The sequence below is a fragment of the Camelus ferus genome, chromosome 22 (assembly GCF_009834535.1).
Source record: "Camelus ferus isolate YT-003-E chromosome 22, BCGSAC_Cfer_1.0, whole genome shotgun sequence".
NCBI lineage: Eukaryota > Metazoa > Chordata > Mammalia > Artiodactyla > Camelidae > Camelus > Camelus ferus.
Window position 1 is genome coordinate 1,396,079 of NC_045717.1, and position 24,517 is coordinate 1,420,595.

Sequence of the window (24,517 nt, forward strand, 5' to 3'; positions counted from 1 at the left end):
TTTTTTTTTTCCCCATGAAAATGAGTCATCTCTTTTAACTTGCATCTCATTAACAACACTTAACTACCACCTGGGAAATGTAAGGGCTAGTGGGGAACTATGAAATAGAATTTATGCATAAAACAAGGACCCTAAGATGAAAAAAAATGCTTTTGCTATTGAGTTGTATGAGTTCTTTATATATGTTGCATATGAACTCCTTAGCAGATGTATGAATTGCAAATATTTTCTCTCGTTCCATTGGTTGCTTTTTTATTTTGTTGACGGTATCATTTGCTGAATAGAAGCTTTTTAGTTTGATGTAGTCTCACTTGTGTGTTTTGGTTTTTGTTGCCTTTGTTTTTGATGTCAAATCAAAAAAATCATATCCAAGACGAATGTCATGGAGCTTCCTGCCTATGCTTTCTTCTAGGAGTTCTGTGGTTTCAGGTCTGGCATTCAAGTCTTTCATCCATTTTGAGTTGGTTTTTGTGCATGGTGTATGAGAGTGGTCCGGTTTTGTTCTTTTGCATGGGGTTGTCCAGTTTTCCCCCACCATTTATTGAAGAGGCTGTTTCCTTCCCCCATTGTATATTCTTGGCTCCTTTTTAGTAAATTAAGTGACCATGTACGTGTGGATTATCTCTGGGGTCTCTGTTCTGTTCCATCAATCTGTGTGTGTGTTTTTATGCCGGTATCCTAATGTTCTGATTACATACTTTGTAATGTAGTTTGAAATCAGAAGCATGGATGCCTCTAGCCTTGTTCTTCTTTTTCAAGATTACTTTGGCTATTTGGGATCTTTTGTGGTTCCATACAAATTTTAATGTTATTGATTCTGTGAAAAATGTGGTTGGAATTTTTATAGGATTGCATTGAATCTGTAGATTGCTTTGGGTAGTGTGGACATTTTAACAATATTAACTCTTCCAATCCATGAACACAGAATACCTTTCCATTTATTTGTGTCTTTTTCAGTTTCTTTCATCAGTGTCTTAATAGTTTTAATTGTATAGGTGTTTCATCTCCTTGGTTAAGTTTATTCCTAGGTGTTTCATTCTTTTTGTTGCAATTGTAAATGGGATTGTTTCCTTAATTTCTCTCTCTGATAGTTTGTTATTAGTATATAGAAATGCAGCAGATTTTTTTTGTATGTTGAATTTTTATCCTGCAACTTTACTGAACTTGTTTATTCTAACAGCTTTTTGGTGGAGTCTTTGGGGTTTTCTATATATAATATCATGTTATCTACAAATAGAGACAGTTTTACTTCCTCCTTTCAGATTTGGATGCCTGTTTTTTTCCTTTTTCTTGACTAATTGCTACGACTATTACTTTCAGTACTATGTTGAATAAAAGTAGCAAGAGTGGGCATCCTTGTCTTGTTCCTGATCTTAAAGGAGAAGCTTTTAGTTTTTCACTGTTTATTATGTTAGCTGTGGGCTTGTCATTATGTTGAAATACATTACCTCTCTACCCACTTTACTTTGTGGAGGGTTTTTATCATAAGTAGATACTGGGTTTTATCATATGCTTTTTCTGCATCTGTGGAAATGATCATGTGATTTTGATCCTTCTTTTTGTTGATGTGGTGCATCGCATTGATTTGTGGATGATGGACCATCTCTGCATCCCTGATCACAGTGCACGTTCCTTTTAATATATTGTTGAATCCATCGTTCTTACATCTGAAATTACTTTCCAGGTAACCCGATCTTTGTCAACACTGTCTTTTTGTCAGAGTCATTAGTACTAAAAGTAGTAGTACCAGAAACAGGAAGTGATAAACAAATTAGAAGTGCTCCCACGCCTTTTACTTTTCTGCCCAAGAATTAATAATGCTTTCTGAAGTTGCAAACCCTCAGTTATAAAATGAAGAAGTTTTGGAGGTCTCGTGTATAGCATGGTGACTCATTAATAATGCTGTATCGTACACTTGAAATTGGGTATAATAGTAGATCGTAAGTGCTTGTGTGTCCACACACACACGGAAAGGTAACTGTATGGAGTGCTGGATGTGTTAATTGGCTTCAGTGTGTGTTCACTTCACAGTGTGTAGGTGTAACAGATGACTGTGCTGTACACCTTAGATGTGTACAGGTTTTGTTTGTTAATCATACCTCAGTAAAGCTAGAAGGGAAATAATGCCTTCAGGTGCTCCCCTGGGCCTTCGATGGGGCTCAGACATTTTTCTATACACCAACAGAGTGGAGTCACAGTCAGTGGCTTTGCTCTGTTTGGGTGGGCTCTTGGTGACAGCCAAGAAAATGAACACTACTGACTGAGCTGAGTCTCTTTCTATCACTTCCCTGTTTTCAGGAATTTCAGCCTAACGGATTTAGGTAGATGATGACGCTAGCAGTAAGGAATTCCACACAGATCACCTTTTGGGCGGGTGGGGGGAGGATAATGACTCCGAGATACTCAGTATTCATGGAGAAGTACCTAGCAGTTGAAAATTCAATACTGAAGCTCAAGAGAGGTTTAGATTTAGACGTCATCTACATATAGGTGATGGTTGAAGCCACGTGAATGGGTGAGATTGCCCACTGAGAAAAGAAGGCCTGGGGCAGAGCCTCAGTGAGCGCCTCGAGCAGAGAGGCCAGCAGTGGGAAAACGAGAGTGATCAGAGCCGTGGGAGGAAAGCCTGATGGGTGGGAGCCAGCGGAAAAGAGAGCCTCAAAAAGAGGTGTGCTCGGTGCCGTGATGCTTCTATGGAACGGGGAGGGAAGTGGGTTAAATAATTAGCACCTGCAAATGTCATGCTCTGATACCATGACTGTATGAGGACCTAGCAGTGATTTTTTAAGTTACTTTGATTTTTAGCATCTCTCTTGAATGGAGTATTTGTTACATCCATTGTAATAGAAATTATTTCTGAACATGACTTTTCAAGTTAAGTGATTTGTATTAGCCATCATTTAAAATTACTCTTAAGATGCTTTTTATTATGTCTTGGAGAACATCCAACAGATAAATATATATAAATTCTAAGGATGTAAAAAATAATCAAAATCCATTTGAGATCTACAGTAACTGAGTATAGAAGACAAATGATAATGGAGAGCTATTGACAGTTAAACTTGCTGACAATTCAGCTTTGTGTGACTCTTCTTGCAATGTTGATTGATATATCCAGCATTTTAGGTATACAGAATATATTTTATTGTTCCCTTCTTCCTTAAAATTCTATATTAAAAGGTAATTTATTGTAAAAGTTTCTTTCTTTAGAATATACCTGAAGAAGTAAAAATTTCCAATTAATAGAAAATTTTAAAAAACACTTATTTTACTTTTTTTAAGTCAGAAGTAAAAAGTATACACAGTAACATTTGAGCCTACACAATTAAAATGTTTCATTGAGCTGCTTCTCAACATAAGAAGCAGAAGATAATGGAACAATATCTTCAGCGTGCTGTCAGAAAAATAACCATCTGGATTTTTTTTAACCTCATTAAGCTATCATTCAAGAATGAGAGCAAGTTAAAGAAGTTTTCAGATATGTAAAGACAAGCGTAACCTAAAAAGTAAGTTTACCCTGAAATCTTAAATGAAAGAACTTCTAAAGGATGTAGAATAAATAAGAAGGAGGAAACAGAGGGGAAAAGTGGAATGTGAAGTGTGCTGTGATGGTTAATTTTATGTGTCACCTTGGCTGGGCAGCAGAGGTCCCAGGTATTTGGTTAGACATCATTCTGGGTGTTTCTGTGAGGGTGCTTTTAGGCGAGATTGACATATAAATTGGTAGACCGAATAAAGCTGATTTCCCACTCCCACCCCCATTGTGGGTGGGCCTCAACCAATCAGTTGAAGGCCTGAATAGAACAAAAGGGCCGATTCTCCTCCAACCTGACTGCCTTCAAACTGGACATTGATGTTTTCCTGCCTTCAGCCTCAACTGAAACATCATCTCATCCTGAGTCTCACTCCTGCCAACCTTTGGGCTGGAACTCCACCATCGGCCCTCCAGTGTGCTGACTTCCGATCCTAGGACCCGTCAGCCTCCATAATCACATGAGCCCGTTCCTTAATAAATCTCTTTATACACACACTTATCTTACTGGTCTGTTTCTCTGGAGAACCTTGACTGAAATAAGGACTGAGAAGCATCTGTAGGCAAAGTTTAACAAGCACTGGCTATGTGAAACATTGAGTATTAGGGAGGGGATAATTAGATGTAAGGTGCAACTGCGTAGCGGGCAATTACACATCAGAGGGAAGGAGATGGTCAGAGCTGCATTCTGAAGAGGGGTGAATGGTGGCCTGCCAGAAGACAGGTCCATGTCCTAATGCCTGGAACCTGTAGTTACACCTTGCAGGTGTAATTAAATTAGAGATCTTGAGATGAGATCATCCTTGATTATGTGGGTGGGTCCTAAATCCAATGATAAGTGTCTTTATAAGTGATGGAAGTGAAGAGGCAGACACAGAGGAGGCCATGTGAAGGCAGAGGCAGGAGTGATGCAGCCACAAGCCAAGGTCACCTGAAACTGCCAGAAGCTGGAAGAGGGAAGGAAGGATTCTCCACTGGGACCTGCATAGGGAACATGATCCTGCCAGCACCTTGGTTTCAGACTTCTAGCCTTCAGAACTATGAGAGAATTAATTTCTGTTGTTCAAGACCCCAAGTTTCTAGTACTTTGTTTTGATAGCTGTTTTAAGAGCCTTGTGTTCGTCAGGAAGAGGACAAAGATAGTGATTAAATGTCAACTTTTTATCAGGTATGCATGTTAGTATTTAAAAGGTACCTTCAAAAAAATAGAACTTGAGTATATTGATGGAAGAAGAGAGGGAAATAAAGACAGTTTGATCCATACATGCGTTCAGAAGCAGAGAAGAGGAGAAGTATAAAGGAGCTTGAGAATAGTAAGAACAAACTAAAGTAGTGACAACTGATCTGAATGTGTACGTTAAACAAACTAAACCAGGCAGGTGAGACTCCCTTCTGCAGTCTAGTGAAAAAGAAACCTGTTGGCTGCTTCTCAGAATAGTGATGAGTACAAAAGTAAATGGGATTAAAGGAAACCAGGTATCCTGAAACACAAGTATCAGTGTATTCAAAATATTCGTAACATAGTAAAATGTGGGCTTTTTTTTTTAACATATAAAGTAACAAGCTCTAGGGCTGGATTAAATAACTTTAATTACTAGTATTTTGTGATACATGCAAAAATCAATGCAATTGCTATTAATTACAAATTATAGATGTCTTTTTGTCTCCATTGATAGATGAAGAAAATGCTAGATTTCAGTTAGTGTTTAGTGAAAGTAAAGACGATTTCCCTGGCGTCCTGGATTCTAGCCGTGGATCCTTGTCACGAACCCTTGCTCTGGATGTTAGTCTTCAAGTGAAGCTGTCCTCTCCTGGAAAACTACCACTCTGCTCAGGTGTGGGAGGGAGGCAAAGCACTGGCGTCGCAGCTGCCTCCCTGTGTCAGGGGACTTTCCCAGGAAGCTTTCCCCTTAGGTCCGACCGTCCTGCTGGGCTTGAGTTGCCAGTTGTGGATCCTGGTGGGCTGAGTGCCCCTCAGCTGGGAGAAAGCCCCAGTTCGAGCATTGCCGCTTGACTCTCACGAGAGCATGGGTGCTCCAAGTAACAAATCCCTGCTTAGACTGATTGCAAGTAAGGAGGACGTTAATCCCATCTCAGAACTGGAAGCGCCAAGGCAGGGCCACCTCCAGGCTTCAAGGATTCAACAGTTGGCGTGTTACCAACGATCTTGTCCCTTCCATCAGAGTTTCAACTTTACCCAGAGATTGAGCCCCCGTTTATCATAAAATGGCTGCCAGCAGCAGCTGGAGTCACAGGTTTCCTGATTCACATCCTGTGGCTTCTCCTTCATATGTTACTTTTGTGTGGCTCATTTTGGTCTGTCTGCCTTCACCCTCCTAGGCTCAAGTAGGTGTCACTTGAGGCATATGACTGTGTAGAAGTGATGCCCGAATTAAATAAGGTCTTTGGTTTGGGGGTGGGGTTTTTTGGGGGGCAGCTAGTAGAATCTACCTCGAACCCCAAGTTGATCCCATGGCCTTGCCTGGAAATGGGGCAGAGCAGGCAGAAAACACATACATTGGAGAGTGACTGCCTTACCCTTGCCTGTGCCTCCCATGCCTCCTTCCACGTGAACCAGGAAAGACATTCCAGAATATCTGTGAGCTCACCAAGGCCAAGACCTGTCTCTGCGCAGAACGGGAGGGAGTGACTTTCCTCCCTGTGTGGAACTTTCCGTATTTCTCTCTTGAGTCTTAGCATTCTGATTTAGTTGTATGTTTTGGAAACTGTGGATTTATATAAGTAAAGTTTGAAGAATAGTTTCTCAGAAAAGGGCTGATTGGTATGAGAAGTTAGTAAGCATCGTTGTTCCAGTAAGTAAAAAAGTCTGCCCTCCACGTAGAGAGAATTCTAGCTCTGGAGAGTCTCAGGCCTGCGTCCAGATGGTTTGAGGGCTCAGGAGCATCAGCGGTGAAGAATCTGGTGGAGGGAGAGGAGTCAGTCAGGAAGACTAGGAAGGAGGGCCGTTGAGGAGGAGGAGGAAAGCCAGGAGGATGAGGGCTCTGGGAGCCAAGAGAGGAGGGTGTTCAGCTGGGACAGAGGTTGCGGAGAGGTCAATTTGGAGGAGGGTTAAGATTTTTTAGCGTCCTGGGATGTAGCAACACTGAGGTTATTGGTGCCTCTTACAGCTCTTTCAGTGGAGAGGCTGAATGCAGAGATTAAAATGGGATGAGTATAAAAAAGACTAAAATAATGCCATTTGCAGCAGCATGGATGGACCTAGAGAGCGTCATTCTAAGTGAAAGAAACCAGAAAGAGAAAGAAAAATACCATGTGATATCACTCATGTGTGGTATCCAAAAAAAAAAAGGACACTGTAAACTCATCTACAAAACAGAAACAGACTTGCAGACTTAGTAAACAATCTTATTGTTAACAGGGAAAGGGGGTGGGAGGGTATAAATTTGGGAGTTTGAGATTTACAAATGTTAGCCACTGTATATAAAAATAGATTTTTTTAAAAAGTTTCTTTTGTATAGCACAGAGAACTATGTTCAATATCTTGTAATAACCTTTAATGAAAAAAATATGAAAATGATTATTTGTATATCCATGACTGGGATGTTGTGCTGTACACCAGAGATAGACACACTGTAATTGACTGTACTTCAATTAAAAAAAAATATGACGAGTAATGGGTGGACACCGAGGAGATGAGAATAATGAATACAGGCAACTTATGACAACAGCAGAGTAAAGGGGGTCTTCTGAGAGATCTTTTTCCTTGTGTATTTTTAAGATGGAGGAAACGACCATGTTAAAATGAGAGGGAAAGAAAAATAGGGAATGATCATGAAAACAGGTCCTGAGAAATCAGGACAGTCTAGATCATTTTTGCAGGTGATAATGATAATAAATCCTGCCATTAAAAAATGTAACAAATATCTGGGGTGGGGAGAGGGATTAAAAAATGGAACAAAGTTAAGAAGGAAATTGAAATTTACAAATAGGTTAACAGAAAATTAAGAGGAAGAGTAAACATTTTCAACAAGATGAAATAACTGATGATGGTAAAGTAATAAAAAGAAATCAGATGTTTAGATTTAAGTGAAAATGTAGAAATAGTAAGAGAATCAAGTTTATCCATGGAACTAGATGAAGGGATGAAAGCTGGACACTTAAGTCCAGTGGCTGAACATATAAAATTAAGAAGTTGGAAACAAAAATAAAGAATTGTATTTTTTTCTTTGAATCATTAAATTAAAATGTAATGAACAGAAAATAAAGACAAGGTGGAAGCAAGAAATCTAAAGATGAAAGAGATTACAATTTAATGTGAAAATAGGAAAGCAAGTATCAGAATGTACTTGACAATGGAAACATCTAAATTTAGGGTAACTAGTTAGGCCCATTTTTATTTTTACTTCTTTTGTAAGAAACAGCTGACAGAACATTACGTGTCAGAACATTACCACAGGAAACAGAGGTCCCTGGCACAAGCCTTTTCTGTATATCAATTCTTGCTTAATCTCCCACTATGTCACTCTCTTACTCCCTTCAGCAGGTAAATTAAGCACCTACTGTATGTCAGAGATGTTGGAGGACATGCTAGGTCTCACGCCCTAGCAGAGACTCAGAGCAAACAACCAGTTACAAATATAGTATGATAAATGCTAAAATAGATGTAATCTCAAGGTACCATGGAAACACAAGTAAAGCACCCAACTCAGCCTTAGGAGACCGGGAAGGCGTTCCAGAAAAGATAGTTTGGCATAACTCTGAGGCTTAGGAGGTAGTCAACAAAGGAGTGGTAGGATTGGCATTTCAAGTGGAGGAAGCGAGATACACAGCCTCTGGGAACAAGAGTCACACTAGGGCAACTACACTGTGTGCCTAGAGAAGCCACTGACCTTCTGTCAGTGCCCCAGCCCCATGTGGCTGAGGGCATGGAAGGAAACATTACCCACACCACAACATATGGGGATCACTGCTTACTAGATGGGGTGTTGGCATTTTTAAGAAATGGGGTCTTATTAAGTGAAATGAATCAGAGAGCTTCACACTGTTTACAATAGCCAAGTCATGGAAACAGCCTAATGTCCGTCAACTGACTGGATAAAGAAGTTATGGTGTGTTTATACAATGGAATACTACTCAGCCATTAAAAATGTTAAAATAATGCCATTTGCTGCAACATGGATGGGCCTGGAGATCATCATTCTAAGTGAAGTAAACCAGGAGAAAGAAAAATACCATATGATACCACTTGTATGTGGAATCTTAACCAAAAAAAGGACACAAATAAACCTGTTTACAAAATAGAGACTCAACAGACATAGAAAACAAACTTATGGTTACCAAGGTAGGGTGGGAAGGGATAAATTGGGAGTTCGAGATTTGCAGATACTTAGTATATATATGAAATAGGTAAATGACAAGTTTCTACTGTATAGCACAAGAAACTGTGTTGAATATCTTGTAGTCACCTATAATGGAAAAGAATATGAAAAGAAATATATGTATGACTGAAGCATTATGCCGTACACCAGAAATTAACATTGTAAACTGACTACTTCAATTAAAAAAATTTTTTTAATAAAAAATAACAAAATGGAGCGCTTCAGGCTGCTTTGGGGTGAGGAAGGGAGGTTTTATTTACTCATTTACTTACAGAACCCTTTAAACATTTGCCTTTCCTTTGTGCCAGAGTATTCTTCCTCTTTTCCCATTACAGATGGGATCTTCTTTTAAGAGCTTGGTTATTTTGAATTTGTATAGTGTTTTAGTTTCAATCATGTATCATTTTATTTGATTTTCACAAGAATTTGAGAGAAGTGCTTTATCTTTGTTCTGTTTTCTTATGCTAGTCACTTCTGCACCCCCTCCTTTCTGCCTGAGCAGTTTTCAAGGGCTTTAACTGCCAACTTCCACTAAATCTTTACCATTATGTTGCTCTTTTCCTTTCCTAAATTTCTCTTAAACTATAGTATCCTCTTTTTAATTTATATTTTTAAGTTTTTTTGGGGGGGAGGAGTGGTAATTAGGCTTATTTATTTACTTTTAGAGGAGGTAACTGGGGATTGAACCCAGGACCTTGTGCATACTAAACATGTGCTTTTACCACTTGAGCTATATATATACCCTTCCCCTTCCTTTTGTAAATTCTAAGCACTCTTCATGTTGGCACTTGAAACTACCTTGTTGCTATTTAATTTCTGTGCTAGGCATGCCCCATTGATACATGTAGAGGTTCTTGAAGATTCAAGACCAAGGTTTTTGGTTCCATTGTATTTCTCTGGTATTCAGTATGTTGCTGGGCATGGAGGTTAATATTCATTCAGATGAGGATTCCATAATTGTTCCTGTACAGAATTATTTGGTTCTTGTCAAGGAGTAAATAAAAGTCCCATTACTATTTCTGGACTCATCAAGAAAGGCCATATAGAAAGAAATTGAAGTTAAGTTTTTCTGTAATATACAATGTTTTCAGAATTACTGAGGTATAATTGACAAATAAAATTGTAAAATACTTTAATATTTTATATCACCTATAATTTCACATTTTCATTGTGGTTTTTAATGAAAAAAATTTTAGTGGTTCGTAATTACACAGATCTTTTATGCCATACTACTGTCTTCACTGAATAAATTGCTTCAAGTATAAGCAACTGGTATTAAATTTTGAAGTAGTACCACTTAATCACAGTTATCAGTCCTCTTGGAAAGTTGTTTTAGAGCTGTTAACATTATTTTCATTGTTCAAGTTTTTCTTAATTATGGGAAAGAATAGATAAATAAAATAGCATATCATGGTATTGGTTATGAAAACCCCTTATTTTCTTTTTCTGAAAAATGAAAACTACCTCCTTGAGCAGGAACTTGAATTTCTTTTATTGCGTATAATGTTCTTACTGATACACATGTTTCAGAGACCTGTGAACGATGATTTGGGTCAGTTGAGGGGAACAGGAACATTCTTTTGCTCATGCAGTCTGTTGTTGGAATTTGCTTTGATGATGCAGTTGCTCTCAGAATCTGTTCTTAGTGGGTGGGGATTCCTTTAGGAGAATTTTAAAGTCAGCTTTCAGTGTGTTTGATTTTGCTTTGTGGTTGCACCCCGTGATGTGTCTTTTCAGTCTCAGACATTGTGTGTTAGCGAACTGTTGTTCGTCTAAGTGGACAGGGATACTGTCACAGCAGCAGAGGGAGAATGAACCTTGGGAGTGGTAGCTGTCAGGAGCCAGGGGTGTGGGGCGGGGGTGTGCTGCTGGGCTGCGGGTAGATGTCACACACATGCCTGCAGAAGTCCCCATGGCACCAAACTGGATCACTCGGACAAGGTGGGACGACACTGCAAAAACTAAGGGCAGGAGAGTTCATTTTTCATGCTCTCCAAGGGTAGAGGAATATTGTAGACTTTTTAACGTTTATAGCCCTGGTTAGGTAAGAACTGTATTTCAGTCTTTATAAATTAGTCAAAAAAATTGAAGATCAGAAAAATGACAGTTGCTCGGATGGTCTAGAATTTGAATTCCAGGTCTTGCTGATTCCGTTAACTGTGTTGTCTTCTCTTTACTATATACCATGAACGTGTAGGGAATCATGGGGGGACAGGATAAGTCACAGGAAAATGAGTGAGTGTTTCACAGAAGACAAGTGTACAGATCTCTTTATATATTCTTGAAAGTTTTCCCAAGGCAGTGAGGTTATCATATCACATTGCCTAAATGCTTATGTTTTCAAACAGCATAATTATCTGTGAAACAGATACTATTGAAAGTAAACAGTCTGTTTCAGGATTTCAAAGTTTCGTTATGCCGTGTCTGTCAATAGTTGACTACTAAAATCATGACATAGGCTTTTTTTCTCTGTTTAATTCGACTGAGAAAGGACTAAAGTTTCAGAGTGCAGAAACTGTTTAAGGAAAAGAATGAGTCAGAGTTGCCAACAATCATGACAAATTGTGAAATCGTTTATCCCCCACTTGCTATGTATTAGCAGACCTCTGGTAGCAAGTACACTTTCATTGCCATCCATCCGTCACCACGATAGTAAGAGAATTGGGGGAAAGGTATTATTGAAGTGGAAACGATAGATGTAACATTTCTCTGAAGTTAGGGGCACCTCTGTGTTTTATAGTTTAAGTAGTCTAAATGTTTCATTTCTTTTGCCAAGCAGTGTGCTTCCAGGGGTGTAAAAGGCAACCATTGCCCCACTGGTGTTATCTTTTCATATACTTTATTATTGATTAGTATTTATTTAATATTTTCGTTGTTTATTTACATCTAGTAACACCCTTTTGTGGAGTGTTCCTCTTCCTCCCTCCGGCTCAGCCCTGGAAGTACTGGCAGTGACGGGCTCCAGGAGGCTCGGGCCCACCGTCCTCTGGCACCACGTACTCACAGTCTTCAGACTAACATTTTGACTTTCGTCCCCCTTCTGAACCGCCCTTCCCTTTTCATTTTAACCTGTTACAATTGTGAGGATGGGGAGTGGAAAGAGCAGCCAGGGGCAGCTTCCTAAGACTTGCTGAGTGCCGGAGCTACGGTTACCAAATTTGCAGAATCAAAAATCGAGGCGCTTGCCCTGACAAATTTAAGTGTACTTGAAACAAACTGTCCCTCCAAATATAGGATGGTGACCATGGAATTTGTTGTCCCAAGGGATAGTTTTGGTGTCTTTGTGTGTCTGGTTAGACAAGTGGATATAGTTAAATATGTATCCTAAAGTAGAATTGTAGAGTAATATGTGTCAGTAAATATAAATTAGAGGAGTAATCTGTTGATTCTAGGTTCATGTTATTCTGGCTAATTTAAGCTTCCAGACAGCGATCTGAACTTCTCTAATTTCCTTAGACTCTTAGAAGTTTGTTCAATCATATCTGAATTTCAACAATACCGCTTGACAACTGAACCGAAGATGAGTTTGCCTTCCTTGTTTACCCCAAGCAGAATCAGTCTCCTTGTGGTAATGGTGGGAGGTGGGGATCAAGAGATGAGTAAGTGCAAATGAGTGAGCAGAAGTCAGGGAACGTCAGTCACTTGGGTTTCTGGGCAGTTCTCCATGCTTGCCTTCTCTTCCTCGTCTCCACCAGCCTACACTGGATTTTATCACTCTTTGATATTTTTGTAAATCTATAAAGTCAGACAGTTTTTCACTCTTCCAGTTTGCATTGCAGGTAACATTTTAATGGAGCATCTCTCTCCTTGTGCAGATATGGATTCAGAGTCACTGCACTGTCCTCTGTGGATGTATTTTATCGCTCTGCTGGCAGTGAGCAGCGGGAAGTGCTTGAGAGCTGTGTAGTATGCAGAGAGCAGTAGAGCGCTTTGATGAAGGCTTGATTGATTTTTTTATCTTTACTTGAGAAAAAACTAATGTCTGTGTTTCTTACCCCCCTTTTCATCTGTTTAGTTGCTGATCATCTGGGCTGTGATCCTCAAACACGGTTCTTTGTCCCTCCCAACATCAAACAGTGGATTGCCTTGCTGCAGAGGGGAAACTGCACGTTTAAAGAGAAAATATCGCGGGCTGCTTTCCACAATGCGGTGGCTGTAGTCATCTACAATAATAAATCCAAAGAGGAGCCAGTCACCATGACTCATCCAGGTAAACCGGAAAAGGAGATGCTACATTTTGTTTCTCCTCCTAGAAATCATTGCTTTATAGGTAGGCATTCTACCTCTGCTGAAACCGTATCATTTCCAACATTATTCTATGATTGTATTTGTTTTTGGTATTACTGTTTGTTGAGTCTCATATATTTTTCCCTTTCGTTGTGCTTTTTTATCTTTTTTTTTTTTTGAGTAATGACCATAAGAGCCTGTAAAACTTGAACTAATTAACTGGCTGTGATTGAATCCTTACTCATTTTACATTTCTGTATTTCACTTGATAACTTTGAAAAATAATATAGATTTAGAGTCACTCATCCAAGGTGTGTCGTGGGTTCTTAGGGACTGCCTGCTTGAGAGGGGTGCTTTTCATCTTGTCAGGGTAGATGTTGAAACTGACTTAGTAATTATTATTATAAGAGTAGTAATATTTCTTCATTTCTTTTGGAAGCATTTAGGATATTTCCAATATAACTTTTAATAACAATAGTTAGAGTTTATTGAGCACTTATTGTATATACGGCAGGCTCTGTGCTGTGAGCATTTTTGGTTTTTAATAGACTTTTTTTAAGACCAATTTTAGGTTCCCAGCAGAACCTGGGCCTTTTTCAGGCTGGCTTTTTTCACTTAGTATACATTTAGGTTTCCTCCCTGTCTTTTCCATGACTGATGGCTCATTTCTTTTGAGTGCTGTTTGTCTGGATGTACCAGTTTATTTATCCCATCGTCTACTTAAGGACACCTTGCTTGCTTCCAGGTTTTGGCAGTTATGAATAAAGCTGCTGTAAACATCCATGTGCAGGTTTTGTGTGGACATACATTTTTGACTCTTTTGGGTAAATACCAAGGAGCACGTTTGCCGAGTTGTATGGTAAGAGGATGTTTAATTTTGTAAGAAACTGTCAAACTGTCTTCCAGAGTGGCTGTACCATTCTGCACTCCCACCAGCAGTGAGCGAGAGTTCCTGTTGCTCCACATCCTCACCAGCATTTGGTGATGTCAGCTTTTGTATTGTGGCCATTGTAATAGGTTGTTTTAACTTGTGTTTCCCTGGTGACATGTGATGTGCAGGGGCCCCTTGTTTATGTATTTTCTTAGACAGTCCTCACCATGACTGTGTATGGGGTGGATGCTCTCCCACCTTGGCAGATTGGGAGACTGCAGCAGGTAGGGGCCAGGAGGAGAGAGGCTTAGATGCAGGGTTTTTGATACTCTTTCAGTTCAACAGTCTGTTTCTTAAGTTGAAACCTGGATAAAGTTTAATTCTGCATTCATAAAAATTTTAAGATTAATGAAATTTATCTTTAATGAATTAACTTTGTAATCATATAGTTAATATTTCAATAATCAATCTTAGACAGTTATCTTGCAAAGATCTGCTCACCCTAATTGAGGGTTATTGATACCCTTGTATTTTGATAGAATAATAGACAGATTTATATTTTATTGATCTGTGACTTTTTTTTTCTTCCCTTCAAATTAAGCCTTTTAGAACTCAAATATGTTTCCCAAATTGCAGAAGTAACACATGCTCATTGTAGACAGACCGAAACTAAAGAAAAGCACAAAGAATAAAATAGAAAGATTTTCAGTATCCAGAGATTACTTTTTATTTCTTCAGGGAAACCAGAAGGAAATCAAGGGGCAGTCTGATTTTGCAGAACCTCGATGTGAAACACTGGATTCTAGACAGTGGTTTGCTGCTTAGGTCTCAGAGCGGGTGCCAGTCTGCTCTCCTCAGTTGTGTTAGAGGGGAGAAAAAACTTTTTGAAATTTTGGACCTAATCATTCCTTACTGATTTCTTCCTACTGAAAACATGAGGGAAAATGAACTCAAGGCCCCTGCAGTCTTCACAGTGCCTTTTTGTACCTCTTTGACAGTGCTGTCCCTTTTGCTTTTATGTTGTCATTGTTTGCATGCTTAACTGGCAGCAGAGAGAAGACTGCACATTTCTGGAAGTTAAAATTTTTGCCTCATCTTTCTATCCTCTGCGGTAGTCATAGAGCAGAATACCTTGAACAAAATAAGTATGTGCTGCATGGAAATGATTTTGTGCAGACACTTAGCTTTGTTAAGCTTTCTTTGCATATAAGGATATATTTTATAACTAATTTTTAAATTCCACATTGTTAGTTGTAGGTATTTTATTTTCTTGCTTTGTCAACGAGGCTTCAGGAGCCTGCTCCTGTTTGTTCTAATGAATGCCCTTCATCTGGTGACTGAAGGACATGTTTTCCCGGCGCAATGTCCGTGACATCATTGACAGGAAAGACCGCTCAATTTGTGGTTTTATTTGTTACCTCTAGTTAGCAGAATACATTCTTTGTAATGTAGTCAGCGGATATGTGGTAGTATAAAGGGGAAGTTATGGGCTCTTGCATAGTTTAAAATAATGCACATTTGTCTGAAAGTTAAGGATTTATTTTTCTGGTTTTTAAAAATTGATAAAGACTTTACTGTTTAACAGTCATAAATTGTGTCAGATCATTGTCAAGTTGGAGATCTCTTCTATAGTTTTATTTGTATGTCTGTGGACATCCTTTTCATTCTTAATAGGACAATGAGGTAATTTAGATAAACATGTAACCAAATAATAATGTTGCTTTTCTATCTTTATGTCAGTTAGCAGTGTCAAATGTTTCTTACTATTCCTTTAGCTGGTTGAATAGAATTAGTTAAATAACTTCACCGTTTTTCCACTGTATTCTCTTTTTTAAAAAACATATAGCTCTGTATTTATTATCTAACAATCAAAAGAAAAATATCACACTTCTGTAAAATACAGAATATTCACTTTGTGAATATTAAAAAGTCCCACTATGAAAACAAAGATGCATCACATTGCAAAATATCTTTAAATGTCCGTACTTTGGGCCACTTAATGCAAATCTGTTATTTCATTCCAAAAGCCCATCAGGAAAATGAATAATATAATAGTCATACTATTGTTATAACTGTTTAAAGTTTTTAGGTTCTGATTAAATATGGATTTAATCACCTCGGCAAAGATTGAGCCTGCAGTTTAAATGTACTGCCGTGGCAGGAAATAGAGTTTTAATTGTATGTATCTTTTTGCCTGAGTTTGTAAATCTCTCTTCTGTATCTTCCATATGATCCATACACTTTTTCAGAAATTCATGATTATCAAGAAAAGGCTAAAACTGAAACAAGTAAGCAGTAGCTTTTCTTAAATAATAGCTTTTAAAAAAAAATGACTGCTGATGATTCTGATTTAAAACTTTTCCGTATGCTTAAATGTTTTCTTTCCTTCTCTGAACCCTAAGTGGAAGTGGGGAGCCCTCCCTGTGCCGGACACTTGGGGCAGGCCGCCTCCCAGCCTTGCTGTCTCACTCAGCCGTTGCAGGCTCAGTGCCCTGAGCAGGTTGCTTGGACTCAGCAATCGATTTGCCTTTCTGTCTTGCTTGTGCTTATCCCTTCTCTCCAGCAGCAGAAGAGGAGGACGCTAAAGTCATGTAAAGGGTCTGCATGGGTTTAGAATACTGGCTTAGAACTCAGTTCCGTCGGTTACAGGACGGAAGACATTCTTTACTTGATAGCTGTTCTTACTTTGATGACCTGGATTCACAGTTGCAAGCTCAGAGCTCGTCCCAGGAGCACAGCTGCTGAGGGAGATGATACAGCCTGGCTGTGCGTGTGAGAGGCCCGGGGAGGCTCCATGAGGCCTCCTGAGGTTCTTGAGTTGAGGGTTTTCAAGGGGGAGGGTGTGAGGGACATTGGGGCAGGGTCATTCTTTGCTCTGCAGGACTCTTCTGTGTTACGGAATACTTAGCCCCCAGGCCCATGCCTGCTAAATGCCAGGGGCTCCCTCCATGTTTGCAGCACTGTGAAATCCTTCCCCAGAGTTTGTAGGCAGACTGCCTAGGAGGGCTTTTCTGCCCCTATTAAGACCCACTGTCAGACTCGAAGTCCATGGATCCTTTATAAGAGGCATGAGAAGAGACCCTTTGTTGGCGAAGGTAATGGGAACAGCAAAACCGATGAAGGAAAAGGTGATAGGCTTTTGCATTTACCCACAGATCAGCATTTCTGGTGTTCTTTATTTCTTTCTATAGTTCCAAGTTCCATCTGGTGTCATTTCCCTTTCAATTCAGATCTTTTTTTTTTTTTTATCATTTCTTGCAGTGCAGATCTGCTGGTGATGAATTCTCTCATCATTCACTTATCTGAAAGTGTCTTTTTTTTGCCATCATTTTTCAAGGACATTGATATGGAATTCTGGGTTTCAGCACTTTAAAAGTGTTGTTTCTTTGTTATCTAGACTCTTTTTTTCTGATGAGTTATTTCCATTTGTGGAATGAGTTGTTCCCTTTTGTAGCGTGAGTCTTTTTTTAATGAACTTTTTTTAGACCAGATTTACATTTACAGAAAAATTTCAAAGATAGTACAAAAAGTTCCCATAGACCCTACACTTAGTCTCCCCTGTTGTTAACATCCTGTATTAGTATGGTCGGTTTGTTAGAATTAATGAACCCACATTGATGCAGTATTATTAACTAAAGTCCATACTCTATTCAGATTTCCTTAGTCTTTATCTGACATCTTTCTTCAGTGCTAGGATCCCATCCAGGATAGTCCAGGACAGTGAGTCATTCCATCTCCTTAGGCTCCTCTTGACTATGACAGTTTTGAGGACTTCTGTTCAGGTATTTTGTAGTGTCCTTCAGTGGGATTTGTTTGATGTGGTGTTCCCGATCAGACTGAGGATGTGGGTTTTGGAGAGGAAGACCAGACAGGTAAAGTGTCATTCTCATTGCATCACATCAGAGATGTGTGCCGTCACCTCGAATGACCACTGTTGACGTTAACCTTGGCCACCTGGCGGCTTGTCAGGCTCCTGCACTGTGAAGTTCCTCCTCTCTCCTCCACACAGCTTTCTGCAGGAGGAGGTCTCTGTGCACAGCCCGCACTTCAGGAGTGAGGAGTCAGGCTTCCCCTTCTCAGGATGGAGTATTACACGTTGACTTGGAATTATTCTGCATGGATGATTTGTCTCTTCTCTGTTAATGTGTTCAGTCATTTATATGTAGCAATACGAACTCATGGATATTTATTTTATACTTTGTCTTGAAATATGATACAACTTTGCTTATTTTTTTTTGCTCAAATTATTCCAGCTTTGGCCTTTGGGAACTCTTTCAATGGACTTCTGTGTCCTTTGACATATTACCATGGGTGTTGGGCTTTTGGTTTCTTGTTTGTTTTGCTTTTTGAGCACTTCCTTCCTTTCTGGTGCTCTGAGGTGCTCCAGGCTCGTCTCTTACGTATTTCCTATCCTAGCTCTAGGATCAGCCATTTCTCCAAGGAGCCTGTTGGAGAATGATACGAGAAACCAAGCTCTGGGTATTAGGTGTACTTGTTACTATTGAGGTTTTGTTGCTCTGGGCCTTCTTAGTTGGCAGAGCAAGGAAATATATGTGTGTATACAGATAGCTGTATATACACATGCCTGTAAATATTTCTATGTCTGTATTAAGCATGAGTTCACACTAGGTCTGTGACTCTAATCCGTTACCGCATGGATTATTCTAGTTTTCTCCCTTTGCTTATCTGTTAACTCCCATTCCAAAAGTGAGAAACCTGGCTGCCACCACCTACCATCCGTTTTCTTAATTGTTCCTAGTTCACTGAGCTCTCAGACTTAGAAGTTTCTCTTGAACGTAAATAACATATTGTAAGGCCTTTGGAGTGCTGGTGCTTGGTGTGAAAGCTCACGTAAGTTACTTTCATCTCAGCTTACATCTTCCCTGGCTAAGAAAAGAGAAAGAAGAATACCGTATGATATCACTCATATGTGGAATCTAAAAATAAAAAAAAGGGCACTGTGAACTCATCTACAAAATAGAAAGACACTCACAGACATAGTAAACAGTCTTATGTTTACTGGGGAAAGGGAGTGGAAAGGGATAAATATGGGAGTTTCCAGTTTACAAATGTTGGCCACTATATATAAAAACAGATTTTTTTTAAGAAGTTTCCTCTCTATAGCACAGAGACCTATGTTCAGTATCTTGTAATAACCTTTAATGAAAAAATATGAAAACGAATATATGTATGTATATGCATGACTGGGAGGGACATTGTGCTGTACACCAGAAATTGACACATTGTAACTGATGGTGCTTTAATTACAAAAAAAAATCTTCCCTGCTAGAATGCCTAACTCTGTACTTAACTTTTCTTTTTCCACCATTAAAATGTTTTTATCAAAAACCTATAGGAAAACATAAATACAAGTTTCTTAACTTGAAAATAACACAAAACTAGGTAGATCTTGGAACTTATAACAACAGAAGGAAGGTATTCATTAAGTCATCCTGCACATGCGTTCAAAAAAATTAGTAACAAGGGTTTATGGAGACCTAGTTTAAGTAACAGTTCAAGTTGAGGACTCCTGGGGACCTTCAATCATGTAAGCCCAGCATGCGCTAACGTGTGCCATGGCTGCTAAAAGGTGTTGAGGGCTTAGCCTGTATCCCTGTGAACATAATGTTCAGATGAAGGAAGATGTTAGTCTCATGCGGCTCCTGATATTGGAAGCATTGTATTCACTCTTTATTGAAAGAATTGAACAAGACATTGAAAAATAATATCCAAAAAAAGAACAGGATGGAGAAAGTCTATAAGCAATGTTTTATCAAACACAATTTGGAATTTGAGCATCAAAATAAATAATGATAGTAAGTATTTCAGCCCATTAAATAAATGAGGAACCATGAGTTCATACTGATGGAATATTTATCTAGTCTCAGCGTACCTCTGCACAGAATACTTAATAATTACTAAGAGGGAAAAGAGTAACTTATCAGTGGAGATGCCTGGGGGCCATCACTTTTACCAGATGGTCAAAGTGAGCTTCACCAGCAATAGGATGTGTCAGAACTGTACCACCTGGTGGTAGCCACCAAGAAGAGCACAGCGTCACTTCTGTGATGTTGCTGCCCGAGGTGCACAACCTGAACCTAGCCACGAGGAAACACCAGATGAACCCAGAGGGAGGGGCATTCTGCAAGTAACTGGGCTGTAAACTTCACAAGTGTCAAGGCTGCGAGCATCAAGCCAAGTCTGAGAGACTGTTCCAGACTGATGGAGACTAGTGAGACGTGACTGTTAAATGCAACGCACGGTTCTGATCTGGACTGCTCTAAAGGACATTATTGGGAAATTGGGGAAACGTGAATGGCCTCTCAGATTAGACAGTAATCATATATCACTGTTAATTTCCTGATTTCGGTGGCTGTGCTCTGTTTATAAGTATTTGTTTGTTTGTAGAATACACACTTAATATTTGGGGTGATGTGGCATCATGCCAGTAACTTACTCTTGAGTGGTCTGGAGGAAAAGAGGTTTTATTTCCAACTTGTTAGTGTTACTTTTTAAAAAGTGGATTATTTGGGATTCTGGGAATAATTAGTATGGAGAAGAGACTGAAATGGAGTCCCAGGGAGGGTGTCTTTGACTGTCTGAAGGACTGTTGTGTGGAAGAGGAGTTTTCATCGATTCTGGAAGTGGTTCTTATATTTGGTGGCATTTTAGTTTATCGACGGGATTTTTTCCCTTCATGATACGTACAGTAATGATGGCATTTTACACAATCAGTGAAATACAGTTTATTTATTCAGTGGTGCTTCTCCAGAGAAGAGAACGGAGAGTCATGAATTGGCATTTAGGAATCAAGATTTTAGTTTTAAGAAAGACCGATTTAATGCTTAAAACTACCTGTGGATAGAACCAGCTACCTAAAAGAGTCAGTAATTTATAGAGAGGGTTCCTATAGTATGCTGAAGATGACCCCTGAGAACTCTTAACTAAAAGTTAGGTGACTCTCTGGTGTCTGGTGATGTCTTCCTAATATTTTGCCTCCCTACTTTTCTGCCTTCCTACATGGAGGAAGAAAGTGGCTTTCTTTTCCATGCTGGTCTTTGCTCCTACCGTCTTCTCTTTTTTATGATGTGGAAATCACAGAGATGATCTGATGAGGGCATATGGGCAGGAAATAGTGTAAGGAAAAAAAGAAGCTGATATTGGGGTGCTGGGCATTGAGCCTCTGCTCTGCTTGTGTGAGGCTGACCAGCTTCCTGCCCAAGGAGTGAAGGACAGGGGTTCAGTAGCCCTTGTTCTTCCTGAGGACAGTCTGCAGGTCAGCGTCGTCCGGGATTATCGAGTGGCTCTAGAATGGCCTGGTGGCTCATACACTGAGCTCCCAGGTGTCAGCCTCGTGGCAGGAGGGTTAGATTCAGGCATCAGCACAATTTCAAGTTAGTCAGTGTCATGAACCTAGTAGGCATCGACTGGATACTGTGGTGCTGGTGTGGTTGTGAGTACTGCTGCTTTCAAACCAGGGCACCTCCACAGTGACAGAACGTCACCTTCATTCTCGTGCTCCACGCCCTGTGTGCCTCCTTCACTCCCCTGCCTGCTGTCACTGTCAGGGGCCTGGACTCCTGGCTTGCCTACCCGCACACCGTCCTGAGCAACTTTGGAATCCATATGGGAAGTGAACACCCTGAACCTAAAATTCTTCACTCAGGGCCTTTGACCTTTCTGCCTCGTGAGGACCCTGGACTCCTCGCTCCCTCTGGGCCTCATTATCTCCTGTAATTTTTACATCTCTTGAGTCTCAACTCCAGTGTCCTGTTCTCTGACTGTTGCTTCTTTGCTTTCTCTCCCTCTCCTGTCATTTGGTTTTGTTGAGCCTTCAGTTCCTCAGGCCCTATGTTTTCTCCTGATACCTTCCTCCAGGCTTCACTCTATCATTCTGCTTGGATCCCATGAGCCAGGATTTCCGTCTCTTTGATCAACAGTTCCATTTGGTCAATAAGAAAGTGTCTATCATCATGTGACTATCAGGTACCTCTGTGTCCATCTGGCTCCCAAAATGCCCTGAATGTCAAGTTAAGGAGTTTGAACTTTTTTAGTTGACAGAAGGGACACATCAGAGGCTTTGAACAGAGAGATGACACGACAAATGTGTGTTTTAGAAAAAACCACTGACAAATCTCAGCAGGAAACCTGTAACAACCTGTCGTCTATGTCTGTCAGAACTGTTGCTGGATTCATTTCATAAAAGAACGCAGCGTATCTTTTTCCCCCCTTGAATTCTTTAAGGAGTCAGTGAGAGAAGAATGGGTACTAGGTGTGAAGTGAACGTATTGCAGAGAAGCATCTGAGAAGGACTTAAATTTAGTCAGTGGAAGCGAGAGTGAAGGCCTCCGACCACGAGTGAGCAGATTCACCCGCAGGCACGCGGGGCTCGGCCAGTCTGTGCAGCCTGCCCGAGAGGGAGGTACAGAAACTCTCTGACTTACACCTGCCTGTCCCCGCAGCAGCGGCCATTCTAGAACTTAAAGACGCCTTAATCCCTTTCACTTAAAGTATGTGCTCTGCTTTACATAGAAAGAGGTCATTGAACTTTTTAGGAATAACGGATGTGCAGGCAGCCAGTGTGGGAATGCTGCATCCCCCAAAATCTTTCTTATGGGAAATTTCCTCAAATGATCTGAGAGCTTTAACATTCCTTAAAACATTGGCAGCTGATTTGAGCTTAGCAAACGAGCTCATCTGTTAAGGCTCAAATCCTGTGCTAAGTGGGGTTTTGCACAGGGATGCTATTTTCTAAAAAAAAAAAAAAAAAAAAAACAGGTAAGCTTAGAGTACAAAAGTGAAAAAGCTCACCGTCAGTTCACTTTCCCCACTTGTGACCTGGTACCTCAGACAGTGCGTTTGTTCTTTTCCAGCATCTGCCTTTATAGTTAAGGTGCCAGCTGCCCGGCTGAGCTGGGCTTGTCTTGAGAGTCTTCATTTCCAGGATGGGGGCCTGGTTCCTGATACTTCCCAGCCAGGGGGGGCTCACTGAGCTGCAGCTCGAATCCTCGTGGAGGCCTAGACTGATCAGCAGGTGCCTGAGTGTTCCCTGAGGTGATGGGAGGAATGAGAGAGAGGAAGCAACAGTCCCCGAGTTCTGTGGTAGGGGCTTTCTGGCTTCCTCCAGAGAATGCTTTCCTCTACTTCCTATGAATAGTAATAACACAAGTAGGATTGGCTCGGGAAACTGTAGCACTTACTGAGCATCTGCCGTGAAGCCTGCAGGTAACACACCATTTTTTGAAAGAAAAAACAAGTTCAGAGAGGTCAAGTGTCTTGCTGGAATTTGCACCTAGACATTCTGACTTCAGAGCCCAAAGGAGGTTAATTCTGAGGTCAATTTTGTTGTCTCCTGAAAACTGATTTTATAGTCAGGGTTATAGCAGTATTATTATATTTTTCCATTTATTCTTTTTTCCCAATTAAAAAAATAGAATATAATGTGTATGTGCAGTCAAACTGTAATAATTCTACCTAATAAACTGAAAAAGGAGGGGAAAAAATAGAATTGCTAGGTGTGGGGTGGGGGGGCTGTTGGTTACAGAAAAATTGCCCACCCATCATTTCTATTTATTTAATGGGAAAAAAGATAAGTAGAAAAATATGTTAATCCTTCTGATTACAGAACCACTTCACAAAATGGTGAAGAAATTACAGCATTAGAAAAATCACCATTTTGCAGACACTGCTGTGGTAACCGGTTCAGATGGGCATTAGCATGTTCTGAGAGCACTGCATGAAGGCTTGTGGGGGACTGGATATTTTGAAAGCATCACCCCACAGATTGCGTATTAATTAAAAGGAGAGAAGCATCCGTTTATAGTGGAGGAAAATGGCAGGAGCCAGGTGAGCCAAGTGATAAAATGCGCCCCCTCCGATGAAGTGAAAGCCTGGCGCGTGCTTCCTGGCACAGCGCCGTGGGGGGCACCGCATCCCCCTGGTCCCGTTCCTGCCAGAAATGTTCCCTTTGGAGGCCTGGGCATAAGGAAGCGGTCAGACAAATCCAGATTGAGGGACATTTTTAAAACATGTGGCCCGAACTCCTCAGAAAGGTCAATGTCGTGAACTTACAGAAGTGACTGAGCGACCTGCTGTAGATCGGAGGGGACTAAAGACGAGACTGCCAAGTACAGGGCCCGCAAGGCCTGCCTGGGCGCTGGGCGCTGGGCGCTGGGCGCACCTGAGCAGCTCTGAAAGTCACTTCTCCGGGCAGAGGTGGTCGACTGTGGGCTGTACGTTGCAGAGCAGGGTTGTAGCAGAGTTCAGTTTCTTGAGCATTACAAATGAATCGTGTCCTTGTTCTTAGGAGATAATGCTGAAGTATTTAAGAAGGAAATGGCATGATGTTTGCAGTTTACTCTCAGTTGATTCAGAAATACACACGGAAAAGTTAACGTGTTACCAGTTGACAGATCTCAGTAAGAGGTGCATGAGTATTCATGTAGTATTGAAACTGTTCTGAAGGTTTGAAAATTCTCAAAAGAAGAAAGAACAGAGTTGTTTATTAGAGTGTCCAGGCTCAAGCAGGGGAAACGTAGATTCACATTA

At 40.3% G+C, this 24,517-nt stretch overlaps 1 protein-coding gene across 2 annotated transcripts in view; it reads left to right on the forward strand.

Moving 5' to 3' along the window:
• The window catches only part of RNF130 (ring finger protein 130), an 87,375-nt gene that overhangs the window by 14,038 nt on the left and 48,820 nt on the right, over window positions 1-24,517 (forward strand). For both annotated transcript variants that reach the window (XM_032464878.1, XM_032464879.1), the window contains exon 2: window positions 12,887-13,081. In XM_032464878.1, coding sequence (XP_032320769.1) covers window positions 12,887-13,081 — 195 coding nt within the window. The remainder of the gene's footprint in view (window positions 1-12,886; window positions 13,082-24,517) is intronic.